This window comes from Pelobates fuscus, chromosome 11 (genome assembly GCF_036172605.1).
Source record: "Pelobates fuscus isolate aPelFus1 chromosome 11, aPelFus1.pri, whole genome shotgun sequence".
Lineage (NCBI taxonomy): Eukaryota > Metazoa > Chordata > Amphibia > Anura > Pelobatidae > Pelobates > Pelobates fuscus.
Window position 1 is genome coordinate 108,971,585 of NC_086327.1, and position 14,889 is coordinate 108,986,473.

Below are 14,889 nucleotides of genomic sequence, written 5' to 3' on the forward strand. Positions count from 1 at the left end.
CCTTTAGAGGCAGATTAACCCTACAAACCCTGCTGTTTCTGTAGAATGGTAATGTTTGTTTAGCTGCAGGGTTAAACATTGGAGAGGACATGGCACCCAGACCATTTCATTGAGATGAAGTGGTTCCTGTGCCTTTCATTTTACCTTTAAAGGGACACTATAGACACCCAGACCACTTGATCTCTGAAGTGGTCTTGGCGCACTGTCCCTGTCCTCCTTAGTTCTGCAGTATAAAACAGCGGGGGATGAGGAACACATTGCTGTTAGGAATACAGCTTTTATATTTGTAACACTAAATTGTTCATTTAACTTATATGTAGTCCTAACATAGTATACAATATTAAATGTATTGCTTTATTTTATTTTGTAAAGCTCTTTATTTTTATTGTGCAAGTGTTAACATACTAGCTTGATATGCCATGACAGCTATAACAAGCGTAGTAAAAACAGACAAAACCGCTATTAGCACGGTGTTCATAGAAACTGCACGTTTTTTATATTGAAACGGGCTAGAAATAGTAAAGTAATAGAACACGTCAGTAGGCAGGTAATACAAGAGGATATAGTAAACGGGCTCTACTTACTGACGGTGTAATTGATAGTACTGTAGATTTTTATTTCACAAGATGAGAGGTAAGTAGGTTTTAGATAGCACAACCATTAGGTCCCCGAGTAGAGAGAAAGCATCAGTTAAGTAAAGACAAGTTAGCCCCTTGATCTTCTCATTGTGCTTAGGAAAATAAAAGTGGAGAGAAACTAAATACAAAATAGAACTATGATTTATGTATTCATCTGGGTTAGTGGAGCAATCTCACTGGGGGCACAGTTCCCATTGGGGGTCTGATCAGAAGCTCTCTTCGGCAACAAGAGCACAGGCAGAGGCCATAGAAGCTTCAGGAAGAATAAACAAAAATCAAAAAGATAAAACATTTGTCAGTTCAACATGTAGGTAAGTCAGGCATACTGTTGATGTAGATAATGCCAGCGTTGATACGAGCTACCTCCGAGGTCAGCCGACACCCTGCTGTGGGAACATAGAGTCCAGCCAAGATAGTTCTGGTATCAGGCCCATGTAGCGCCCCCCTAGTTGAAGGTAGAGGGCAGGATCATGCAAGCAAGCGAGGTAGGCCCACAGAGGTCCTCCAGATCATCCACTGTGACATTGAGACCTCGGATGGAGCGGAGTACAGGCTTACTGAGAGAGATGATTTATGCTGCAGCTGGTAGCCGAATCAGAGGTGAGTCTCCAATTTCTTGTGGCTTAGCCTTGCTGCTTTTGGCTTCAAGTGTGTAGCTGTAGGATTGGTCGGGGGACTTTGCCTTCGCTGCTGCCATTTTCAAGCTCTTTTTTGCTGTGAGCACTGGGTGCCCGTAATGGGAGTGTGAAGGTAAGTGTTCACCCAATATGGAGGCTGTAGCGTAGTGCTGTCGGAGTGCCAGGCTTATCCAGAAGGCATCGAATATGCTGTCCAGCTTAGTTGCAAAGTTTGTTCAGCACTGCACTTAGGGGAGCATTCGTCATCCACCGTGATTCACATCCCCAAGTGTTGCAGGTCTTTTGTTCGACACTGATTCAAGCCTCCCATACAGCCAGGTTGCCTAAAGGAGTGGACCGGGATCACCCCCACCAGTCAGAGGGAGGAGGGCAGGAGTTTAGCGGATTCACTGCAGACACAAGGACAAGGAGAGTGGCGCCTCTCTCCAGTTCCAGCAGCTGTAGGCAGCATCGAGCCTTTTTGGGCTCCTGAGTTTAAAAAAACTCAAGTAAGGAATCGGTGTTCACCAAGGCACTCCCAGCTCGTGTAGTGCACAGAAGTGTTCGTGTAGTGCACAGTAGTGCAAATGCAAGTGGTTCTGTTCCGTTTGCAGGTCAGGCCCACCCCATATTGCTTTATTTTTATAAATCGAGCATGTGCTACTTTTCCTTTAAACTTAAAGGGAGTTAATGTTTCATTATCTTACACTAGTTAAATTCACTTGAACAATGTTATTGAAGTCTAAAATAACCTTAAATGTAAACAATGTTTCTATTTCTCCTCAAATACAATATTTGTCCTTGATTTGCCTTCTATGAAATGAATATCAAATTTAATTTGAAATGATACTAGTTATCATGAGCCCTTTTTAACCCCTTCCCGACCTCGGGGGGGAAAACCAGTCATTAACAACCTCGGACGTACCTGGTTTAGGCGCCATTTACTTACCTGGACCGGTGATCCCGGTCGGGGGGACTGCCAGAGAGCCCACCAGTCCCCCTGCAGCGGCTCCGGCACTCCAGGGCGCAATAGGAATCTATGGAGCTGCCAGCAGGGGCAGTCCTCCAGGCAGCTAAAATGTGTAAAAAAAAATATATATATTTTTTTAAATTATACATATATAATATATGAACAATATATTTAATGTATAATATATTATAAATGAATTAAAGGACCACTATAGTGCCAGGAAAACAAACTAGTTTTCCTGGCTCTATAGGGTCGTAGGTGCCCCCACCCTCTGGGTCCCTCTCCTGCCGGGCTGAAGGGGGAGGAAGGGGTTACATTCTTACCTTTCACCAGCGCCGGGCTCCCTTGGCGCTGGAGACTCTCATCCCTCTTCCGACGTCATCCGCCGAATGCCCATGCGCGGCATTAAATCAGTCCATAGGAAAGCATTTCTCAATGCTTTCCTATGGACGGCAGCGTCTTCTCACTGTGAAAATCACAGTGAGAAGTGCAGAAGTGCCTCTATCGGCTGTCAATGAGACTGCCACTAGAGGCTGGATTAGCCCTATTGTAAACAAAGCAGTTTCTCTGAATCTGCTATGTTTACAGCTGCAGGGTTAACCCTAGATGGACCTGGCACCCAGACCACTTCATAAAGCTGAAGTGGTCTGGGTGCCTATAGTGGTCCTTTAAAGCATTTTATAATATATAATGCATATATATGATTGCATTCTAAGTGTTCTTTGAGATATATACACATATATCTCAAATTACACTTATAATGAAATCATATATATGCATTATATATGTAGAATATATTATAAAATGCTTTATTTTATAATATATTGTACATATAGGAAATAAGTGTGTGTGTGTGTATATGTATATGTGTATATATATATATTATATAAACAATGTAAAACAAAAATCTGCACACCACTCAAGATGTAAGACTTTTTTTCCCCCACAACTTCGCTCAACACCAATGGGTTTTTCAAAACCGTAAAATATATCACAGCGATGATATTGTCAGTGAAATTTTTTTGCGTTTTGAAACACTAATATTTGTGTTCAGCGAAGTCTCCTGAGTATAACAGTACCCCCCATGTACAGATTTTATAGTGTTTTTGAAAGTTACAGGGTCAAATATAAGGCTATATTTTCTGTTTTTTTCACATTGAAATTTGCCAGATTGGTTATGTTGCCTTTGAGAGCGTATGGTAGCCCAGGAATGAGAAGTACCCCCACGATGGCATACCATTTGCAAAAGAAGACAACCCGAGGTATTGCAAATGGGGTATGTTCAGTCTTTTTTAGTAGCCACTTAGACACAAACACTGGCAAAAGTTAGCATTCATTTTTTTTTTTTATTCATTGATTTATGATGGATAACAGTGTTACAATGTCACTATTGATAAATTTTAAAAATATATATTTTGAAACCGCAATCTCCTACTTGTACTTATAGCCCTATATCTTGCAAAAAAAAAAAAAAAAAAGCTAAGAACATGTTAACATTGGGTATTTCTAAACTCATGACTTTTTTTTTTCTTTAATTTATCGTAAATTATATGATATGATGAAAATAATGGTATTTTTAGAAAGACCATTTAATAGTGAGACAAATGGTATATAATATGTGTGGCTACAGTAAATGAGTAAGAGGAAAATTACAGCTAAACACACACTGCAGAAATGTAAAAACAGCCCTGGTCCTTAACGGTAAGAAAATTGCAAACGGTCTGGTCACTAAGGGGTTAAAGTAGCCAGGATTATCCCAGTTGGTGGTACTGTTACCGTGACCATGGAATATCACACTGCTAAGAAAATATACTTTAAACGTCTATACTTTCTTTATCTATTCTCTTAATAGGAGGAAATAATCACTACATAGGTGTCACATTTGGGTTTAAACACATTCTGTTATATAAGATAGTATTCTACACTCTGATGACAATTTATTATAAAGTGAATCCATTGACGATAGTCTAAAGATTTAGGTGTTTATTTTTTTTTAATTCTTTATTTTTGTTGTGCATTGAGGGTACATGCGTGCCGATCTTGCCACAACAGCAGATATCAGCAATTCCAGATTAAACAATATATGGCATGAGTTAGTACTGCACAAATTTTATAATAAACATGCTTGCAAGAAACTTAGCACAGGTTATGTACTTTGAAGAATAACAATATATGGGTCGTGTCTGTCTGTGATTGTTAACGTGTGATTAGGCTAGGATTTGTACTGGTGTCGGCGTGGGTTGAACGCGTTTATGGGTGAGCAGTTACTGTAGAAAATCTTGGGTAATATGGACCTGCTAGTCATTGTCCTGCATCTCACGCTTGGCAAGAAAAGGAGGAGGACCTGCTGTAGACAAAAGGTAATATTAAAGGTGAGAGATAATGCTACCAGGTGGTAGCTGCAGTGTACTATTACGCCTGTCGCCTTTGTTGGCTGGGTTGTCGTGTCTGGTGGGTAAGTTGTGGGTGTTCAATTAGGAACAGGCTCAGTTAAAGTCAGCTGCACCTATGTGATGGACCATCGCCGTAGTGTCAGTGAGCCTGTTGGTTGATTGGACGTTGCTGCCAGTAATGCGGCGTGTAGTTGTGTTGTCTTTAAGTCAAACATATAAGCTATAGGCATACATCGAAAAGTTTAAACATAAACGAAAATATAATAAAACAAACCCCTCGTGCAATAGTATGTGCCACACAGCAGCCTCTTAGGCTGCGCCTGACAAGATTTAGGTGTTGTTGATCACATAATAGACATACTTCATCTTTGTGTATTTTTTTTTATATTACATGATATATATTTTTTCCTCAAGTACACAAATAGGTAGTTGCCACCCCACTCCAGCCTCCCATTTCTCTCCTTAGCACTGTATTATCAGAGCAGTATTAACCGGTGGCCACCTAGTGTCCAGGGGCTAGACAGATGCCAGAATAATTAATGTATTTGCTTGGCCTCGTTACCACCATCCATATGTGAAGAATCCAGTGGGGGCCAAACTGGTAATCTGCCTAGACTCCTTGTGTGATCTTAATTCTTCTCTGTGTATTATGCAACCACACCATATCATCCCCAGTGTCTATCTGTACTTGTTGAAGATAGGAGCAGTTTGTACCATTCCTGTAGAAGATTTCTTCTGTTGATGGTTGTCTGAAGTCTCTTAGAAGAGTACAAAGTGTTCATTGGGAAAGTCATCGCCATTGTAGAGTTCAAGGATCTGCTCCGAGGCTGAGCTTCAGCTGCCAGTCTGTGGTTGGTGAAATTCTGTATTTTTTTTTTTTTTCTCGTTTTAATTTTATTCCCTTCTAGACTGTTTTCTTGTAAGTTATTTTGCCCCAAAGATGACATGGATGCTGTAAATTAGCCTTTCAAAGTTGCAAATCTAGTTCTTGAAATTAGCAATTTTATCCAATAACTTACTAGATATATAAGTACTTTAAACTTGTTGGGTATTGTGGGGTATAGCTGAACTCAAAGGATTATTATTTACATTTTTGCTCATCAACAAGGGTGTGATTATTTATTTTCTTAAATCTACTTGTCCTGATATGCACAATTATTTCAGAACCCTGAACATAGACAGGATTATTCACTAAACTACGAGGATTCATGCCCTCGGAACGTGAGGCCACATGTTGCCTTTAGCAGCTCTGCCACTTGCCTGTTGCAGGGCTAAAGGTAGATTAAAACTGCCTGCCTGGCGCCTGAAACTATATGTCCCGGGCATCAGGCAACAACAATTTCACATCCCTGCTCAATATCCAATGGTTCCATGAGGAAGTGTTAAGTTAGAATATCCTAGGTAAATACCAAAGGAGGTGTTTAAATTCTATAAATATATACTTTTGTGTAGCAGTTTTGGTTTCATTGACTGCTGTGAAATGTATAATTCTACCATACCACATTTCGTGTCTACCTTTAAGTTGTAGTTATTGCATTGCAATCTTTGCACTATAACATCCAAATAATAATTTTAAATATATACAGATCAATCATCACTCAGGACTAATAAATGAATCTATTTAATGGTGTGTGTATGTATGTATATGTATGTATGTGTGTGTGTGTGTATATATATATATATATATATATATATAAAAAATTAAAGTAAAATTGTGGGTTTTGTGTTTTTTTTTTTTTTTTAGTTTGTTCATACATAATGCTTTTTTATATGTAAAGGTGGGGTACTGCAACAATACATATCGTGTGATGGGAAAACACTGATGGAGCTACACACAGAGTCCGGACACAGGTCGACTCAGGAAGCAAAAAAAAAGGTTTATTGTAACCGCCCGGGTCTCAGCTGACTCGTGTCTCGAAGTCTGAGCACTGGAGTTTTGAATTATAGACTTTTTATAGACTATACATCAATCCGTAAACAGTATACACAGGTTTACCTTATATGGATAGGTAACATGGTACTAGGAGAGAATGGAATGTGGTTTCAGGTCTTGCTCATGCTCATGCACGAATGCCAGGTGAGAGTTTGGGATATTTGCCTGTTCTCGTAGTCTTAATGCAACTGTCACAACTTATCAGATCTGATTCTACATATTTCATACATATTATTAAAATGCTAAGGCAAGCGAAACGAAATACGTCCTAACAGAAGTCATCCTATAATTCTTTGACCCTGCTATGGCACTTCAGCACGGGTTTAGGTAACCATGATGCAACATTGTTCCTTGTGGCACAACTTACGGTAATCCATTTAGGTTGTTTTTGAACAATTTTGTTTCCACAGTCTACATGTGGGAATTGGTCGTAATGTCCTTGCATACTGGTAATAACAGTATGAACCCGTTTTACTAAATCGGGGTCAAGACTACCACAGGAGGGCCACTGGGTTACCAAAACAGGTCATTCCCTGCTACACAGAGTATTCAATCTTTAGGGGGACAGCATTACACCATAATCATGAATTGCATACCAAAGAAAAGAAAATGTTACTTGCGCTTTCTCTTTAATCCCTATGTATATTTAGACAAATGGAGGTCATTTAGTTGCTCCAATGGCCATTGGAGGGATGCCCGCCTGCCAACGTCAAGGCAGACCCCCCTAAGCGGGTCCTAACACTGACCCTTCAGCCTGCTTCCTTGAGCTTCTGGCAAAGATATCTCTAATGAGACAGAAAGGGGTATTTTTTATATACACCCCTTTACTTATTAACCCTTAATAGGGAACACATGGGATGGGTAGCAGCATTGTAACCAGGCTGTGTGATACAAAGTAAATACAAATACAAAAAGAGAAGTCCTGCGCTTAAGCAGCAAGGACTACAACACACATCAGCCCCAATATATAGTAAAAACCAAAGAAAAGAAAATGTTACTTGCGCTTTCTCCTTAATCCCTATGTATATTTAGACAAATGGAGGTCATTTAGTTGCTCCAATGGCCATTGGAGGGATGCCCGCCTGCCAACGTCAAGGCAGACCCCCCTAAGCGGGTCCTAACACTGAAGCAGGCTGAAGGGTCAGTGTTAGGACCCGCTTAGGGGGGTCTGCCTTGACGTTGGCAGGCGGGCATCCCTCCAATGGCCATTGGAGCAACTAAATGACCTCCATTTGTCTAAATATACATAGGGATTAAGTAGAAAGCGCAAGTAACATTTTCTTTTCTTTGGTTTTTACTATATATTGGGGCTGATATGAATTGCATACCCCTTATTAAAATTTGATCAACTACATATTAACGTATCAGCAATTTTAGAATCAAAAGTACCCATTATTACAACAGTCTGGTTCAAAATAACAAAATATTCAAACAAAGTTACGATTGGCACACAAAGCCCGTTATCCGAAACGTGGCGCGGTTGCCCAGCCAACAAATGTTTTTTTTTTTTTTAAATTCTCCCTCTCACCAAAAAGCTATACAATAGACCAACATCTTAACCACCCCATATTTTAGTCAAACACTATTTACAATTCAGTAGTCCTCTAAACGGTCTCTTTACAGACCAGATTTTAGCTACCAGATAGTTAACAGGTCTCTCTTCTTTTCAAAGGGAAAGGCCAGACAACAGTAATACCCAGGTATATCAAAACGTATTACCCCTATTAGTTTCTCCTTTGGTTCCTGGACCCAGGATCGAAATTTGATGGGACACCCCGATACCCACTGTGCAGAAGCCGATGGTCTCCTGGACGAAGATGCCAAGTGGCGCCTGAGATGACAGTAGGTCCAGGCAGTAACAGACCAGGGATGTAGCTGTAGAGAGATTGATGAAATATCACAGTCTCAGCGATCTCCACGATGGCTTCCCGGCCAATTCACCAGAAATGTTACGAGAAAACACTGATGAAGCCAAGCACAGAGAGTCCGGACACCGGTCGATTCAGGAAGCAAAAAAGGTTTATTGTTACCGGCCTGGTCTCAGCTGACTCCTGTCCAAGTCTGAGCACTGGAGTTTTGAATTACAGGCTTTTTGTAGACTATAGATCCCGAAACTGTACTCTTACACCAATCAGTAAACAGTATACACAGGATTACCTTATATGGATAGGTAACATAGTACTAGGAGAGAATGGAATGTGGTTTCAGGTCTTGCACATGCTCATAACATTTGATTACTGTAACTTGGCTATGTATTACTTTATATACAGATACGACACGTGTAGATTTGGGGCCTAGCTGAAATCCTGTCACAGTAGGTGAAGTAAACGAAATCATTACATAACTGTAAACAGACATGAACTCCAACATACCCGGTCCATAAAGTCCCTTTACTTGAAAGAGAACTACTGTTACACAAATGCCAGTTTGTAGGTGTGACTTATTATTCTCCAGGCATGGATTATATCTACTCTGAAAATGTATTGTTATCCTAATGTGGAACCAAGTTTGTGAATTGGGAGCTGTGGTGCTTAGCGTGTTTTCAAGTATAGAGAATTCTGCAGATCTGCTAGAGACAAAATGTCACAGTTTTGTAATCAATATAGTGTTAGAGGTGAGAGAGCGCAAGTAGTCTAGGGTGAATTTGAACAAAATCAAAATGAAGGAATGTAGAGGGACAAAAGGATTTAAAAAAAAAAAAAAAAAAAAAAAAAAAGCTCCTGTAAAATGGCAATGATGTTTTCAGTGGAAGGAGCACTCCAGCAAACGGTTTTGATGTTCCAGGAGGGATAAGCCAAATGGCAAATGATTTAGGTAAATTAGAAATACGGTCAGAGCTTTGGCAACTGACATTTAATGTGGATAAGTGCAATATAATGCATCTTGGACGTAAAAACCCAAGGGCAAAGTATAGAATATTTAATACCCTACTAACCTCAACATCTGAGGAAAGGGATTTAGGAGTAATTACTTCAGATGACTTAAAGGTAGGTAGACAATGTAATAGAGCAGCAGGAAATGCTAGCAGAATGCTTGGTTGTATAGGGAGAGGTATTGGCAGTAGAAAGAGGGAAGTGCTCATGCCATTGTACAGAACACTGGTGAGACCTCACTTGGAGTATTGTACGCAGTACTGGAGACCGTATCTCCAGAAGGATATTGATACTTTAGAGAGAGTTCAGAGAAGGGCTACTAAACTGGTTCATGGATTGCAGGATAAAACTTACCAGGAAAGGTTAAAGGATCTTAACATGTATAGCTTGGAGGAAAGACGAGACAGGGGGGATATGATAGAAACATTTAAATACATAAAGGGAATCAACACAGTAAAGGAGGAGACTATATTTAAAAGAAGAAACTTTCACAACAAGATGACATAGTCTTAAATTAGAGGGACAAAGGTTTAAAAATAATATCAGGAAGTATTACTTTACTGAGAGGGTAGTGGACGCATAGGATAGCCTTCAAGCTAAAGTGTTAGAGGTTAACACAGTGAGGGAGTTCAAGCATGCGTGGGATAGGCATAAGGCTATCCTAGCTATAAGATAAGGCCAGGGAAAATTGGGCAGACTAGAGGGGCCGATTTGTTCTTATCTGCCGTCACATTCCGTGTTTTGTTTTTGTTTTTTTTAATGCATTCTATAGATGATGCACTAAGCTAGGCAATAACAAACTAAAAATTATTAAAAGTTCGACACGTATGAAGGTTTGTTTTTGTGTGTGCAATTCCAGTCACTTTACATCATCAGCCTCAGGCTTTGCCTACTACAGGAAATAGTTTGGCCAATCAGGAACCTCATTGTGGATATGTCTAGCCCAGCAGTGCAAATGTAGGCGTGGAAGATGATCCTTATGTGCACATGCTCTGTTCGGCTTGCAGACTTTACCAGCTTTCTATTTCTGAACTTCAAGTTCCAGAAAACTTGACTGTGCTTCAGATGATGTAAACGACTGCTTTGTTGGACCCTGTATTTTATAGCTTTTGGACTAGCTGATTAGCGGTGTTTGTTTGTTTTTTTTCTTCTATGACTGATGTAAATATTCCTATTTTTTTATCCTAACAAAACTGTATGTGTACAGATCCCTTTCTGTCCCTTCCTATTAAAGGGAGTCTATAGGCGCCAAATCAACTTAAGCTTAATTAAGCTGTTTTGGTGTATAGCTCATATCCCTGCAGTCTCACTGCTTTGTTTATGCAGCCCTAGTCACACCTCCCTGCATGTGACTTACACAGCCTTACTAAACGCTTCCTGAAAATAGATCTAAAATTCACATTTCCTTTATTGCACATTCTGTTTAATTTAGAGTTTTTACTATCTCCTGCTCTGTTTATAGCCTTCTAGGCCCTGAAGTAGCCTCCTGTCTGTGAGTAAAGTTAAATTTACAGGTTAACCGGCAGAATTTTAAAAACATTTATTTTTGTTCTAAAAAACAAAATATCTAATGTGAGCTATGCAAAAAAGACGTCCAAAAGTATAAAATACATAAAAGTGCATTGGTGTCTGGAGGTTCACTTTTTAGTTATTTTAAGACTGCAAGCAAAATGATGAAAACAGTGTGTGCATTTTATACGTTTAAATGATACATATACAAATGAACAGCTCTCTATTCTCTGGAATAAAACCATCATATTCACCTAAAATATCCTCTAGTGCAAGCAGGGGTGGGTAATCCTTATAAATTTCTGAGATTCTTTAATTTTAAATATACTTGTATGTATATGTTCTTGTTTAAATCTGAAAGCAAGCTACCCCTATATCAATATATCTCACTACAAAAATTGCATCATACCTCCCAACATTTCATATGGACAAAGAGGGACTTTGATTTTAGGGATGTGAATGGAAAGTAGCCAGAGAAATTTTAGGTTACTTACTAATACCAATGTATACTATTAAAACCTAATTAAGAACAATGTATCCTATTCATACAGACTAATTTCTAAGCATATTTATTGTAGTTTAAAGACACATTACTGTTGAGTATTATGTCTGTGGAGCTCTTTTGTACACTCACACACAAACAATATGGAGCTCCTAGAAAAGAAGGACATTAGGTTTGAAAAGAGGAACAGAAGGATTTGGGCCAAAAATAGGGATTCTCCCTCCTAAATAGGGGCACTTGGGAGATATGCAGTATCATACCTCTCTCCCAACCGTCCCAAAATAGGGGAGAGAGCCTGATTTTTGGGTCTTGTCCTGCCTTAGTTCCCTGGTGTTCTGGTTTTAGGGACACAAGGAAACTGTCTGCAACAATCATGGCACAAGCATATCCGAAGACATGCTTGAGCTATGTTTAGGGCACTAGGACCCAGCAGGAAGCACAGAAAGGGAGCTCCCTGCAGTGTCTGCCCTCAGTGAGCCAGTCTGCATGATTGACTGGCAGAATGACCTGCCATTAACTTGGGCAGACCTGCCTCCTTTCCGGGAAGGTCCGCTCCTTTGGGTGCAGAGCCAGTGACATGATTGCGCTACTTGCCCCACCCCTTTTAACTTCCTCCTACCTGCGTCCCAATTCGCAGGACTTTGGAGTTGACATCCATCCCAACATCCCTATGCTGATTGGCTGACTTTGCTTCCTAATGCAGTGGTGGTAAGTGAAAAACACACCACATATTTTTTAATCTTACATTGCTGTTTTTCACTATTCATATATTGCACTGAAAAAAATACTTTTAATAAAGCAAGCTTTTTTTTTTTCACACAGTAGAAATGTTAGTCTTGTTTAAAAAAAAAAAAAACATGCATGAAAATGACAGTAGTTTTTTTTCATTATCATCACAGCTGACCATTGATTTATGCTGAAATGTATAGATCAGTATTTAACCCTTTGAGGACCAGGGTCAGATAAATCTGGTATGATCACAATCTTGATATAACGCTGGTCCTGTAAGGGACAATATCTGTTTGTACCAATCAGTGATGTAGTTCTCTTAATTTTTTTTTTCTTTCTTTTCATTTTAGTGTTTCCAAGCATCCCAGAAAGACCAGGGATGCCTTGCCCAGGAGAAGACAGTAAGTAATCCATTATAAAATGAAAATGTGCATTGCTCATAGGATACAATTTATATTGACGTTTTCAATAATATTAAATTGTACTTTCATTATTTTTATTTTTGTATTGCTTATTTATACAGTGAAAAATTAAAAAAATGCTAAAAATCAAAAACATTGCTAAAATGATATTGGATTGCCATGAAGTAATGAGTGCAGGTGCAATTTCAAATCGCTTGGACAAAATAAACAAGTCATCTGCAGGGCAACCTTGCTTTTCTCATTGTTTTTCCATTTGATGTTGCCCTTGCTGTTTGTTTACTCTTGCCTATATAAACTTTCTGTATGCTAAAACAATTACCTTTAGTAAATACATTTATGTAGAAACTAGTTTATTTGAAAATAATAGTATTTAATTAAATAAAAAAAATGACATAGAAATTACAATATAGTTTCTAGTTGCTGGTTATATATAAACACTTGCATACAGATTTATGTAATGGATTTAGTATTGAAAAATTACGAGCAAGCATAGTTTGTCAGTTATTCACTCCTCTGCTTTTTTATATTTATTGCAGTACTTGTACTCTACTTGTGGTATGTAAAGTAATAAAAGTCTGCAATCTGAACTGCAGTTTTAAATATAGAAGAATACAAAGATAATGTATAGTAGTGCTGTTGTCAGCTAAAGTAGAGAAAATAATAAGATCTGTACTCAGTTATGCTTTCAGTTTGATTACTCTGGCCTTAAATCTCAAATTTACTCTGAATTTTTTACACCTCCTGTTTTGCCTCTCTGGTGTGATGGCATGCTCCATTCTGGCATCATGATTATTGCTAAATTCTCTATATCTGCACCCTTTTTTAGTACTCCACATTCACACTTTCATCCTCAAGCCTCCCAACTGTCACAACTTTGGTGCGACAGTCCTGATTTTCAGGTCCTGTACTGCTGTCCCAGATTTTTCCCAAACAAGCATAGTGCGAGAGCATCATTAAATGAGATTTCACGATGTTCAGGGCACTAAGACCCTGCAGAGAGCACTGAAACAGTGCTTCCTGCAGGGTCTTCCCTAAGTTGTCCAGCCTGAATGATGCCTCTCGTGCATTCATGCCAGGCTGACCTGCCAATAATTCCAGCACACCTGCTTCCTCTATCTCCACACCACTAGCGTACTGCTTCTCGGGACGATGGAATTTGGAGCTAGATGGCTACCACGCATTATTCACATGTCAATGTATGTGTACATTGTGTGGTCGCAAGAATGATGCCGGCCAATGAAGGAACTTCTATATCTATCTAAACTCTCTCCACAAGCAGCTTTTGTGCCCTTTTGTGGTTTCCCTTGTTGTATCCGCGAATTTGTTCTGCTCCTATTAAGTTTTGGCATTTTGATCAGACATGTTCAGGATTATCCTTCTTTTTGTACTCACTGACTCACAGTGCAGAAAAAGCAAAACAACCTAGTACATCATGCTCAGCCTTTCACATATATATGTTTCTGCTTCTGATCCAAAAGGAGGCAAAAAATCCAATCTGCAGAAATGTCAAATTTTGTCTCAAAATAGAGGGACAATCCCTTTTTGACTCCAAAATGACAGTCAGATTTATCTTTTGATCAACATATTTTTACCCCCATAAATTTGCTGTAACTGATCGCCTGGCACCCTGACTGGGTACCTCCGTTGAAGGATCCTCCTAGTGCTTCCCGAGGGCTCCAAGCACTCCACTAGACACCATAACCACCACAGACCCCACGAACCGCCGCAGCTTGGTTGGAGTCTCGCCGCCTTCCACCCACTCTGGACCCAAGACCAGTGTCCAGCTTCCAGAGTGTAGGTAGTTCTCCAATCCCCCAAACATGAGCCGAAACTTCATGAAGGGTAGAATAAGTCTGAGGCTTTATTGGTACAGGTTTGCTTATATACAATTCCTCAGGCCAGAGGCACACCCCCTGGACCTGATGGAACACAGGCACACAAAGGACTCAAACAATCAGAACAATACAACAATGTCAGACACTCCCACTTACAGCACACAATCTCTCCCCTCTGCCTGCGATACAATTAACAAAGACAATGGGCTAACTCAATTAACTCTAAACAGAAAAAACATACATTTTTACAAACCCCAAAAAGTACCCCAAAATACAACATATCCCCTGATAGCCCCGATCTGGGTGAACAACATATCCAAAAATCACCCAGATCGGTTCAGGGATTCAGGAATTTCCTGGAAGTCTTATTTTTGCCCCACTGTGCACATGGTCCCATGCCAAAAAACAGTTCCATACACTCAAAGACAAAACACCGCTGGACAATTTAAGATTGCCCCCGCCACATGT

At 39.6% G+C, this 14,889-nt stretch overlaps 1 protein-coding gene across 2 annotated transcripts in view; it reads left to right on the forward strand.

Annotated features, from left to right (window-relative positions):
- The window catches only part of PRKCZ (protein kinase C zeta), a 169,873-nt gene that overhangs the window by 22,032 nt on the left and 132,952 nt on the right, over positions 1–14,889 (forward strand). For both annotated transcript variants that reach the window (XM_063436680.1, XM_063436681.1), the window contains exon 5: positions 12,515–12,565. In XM_063436680.1, the coding sequence (XP_063292750.1) occupies positions 12,515–12,565 (51 nt within the window). The remainder of the gene's footprint in view (positions 1–12,514; positions 12,566–14,889) is intronic.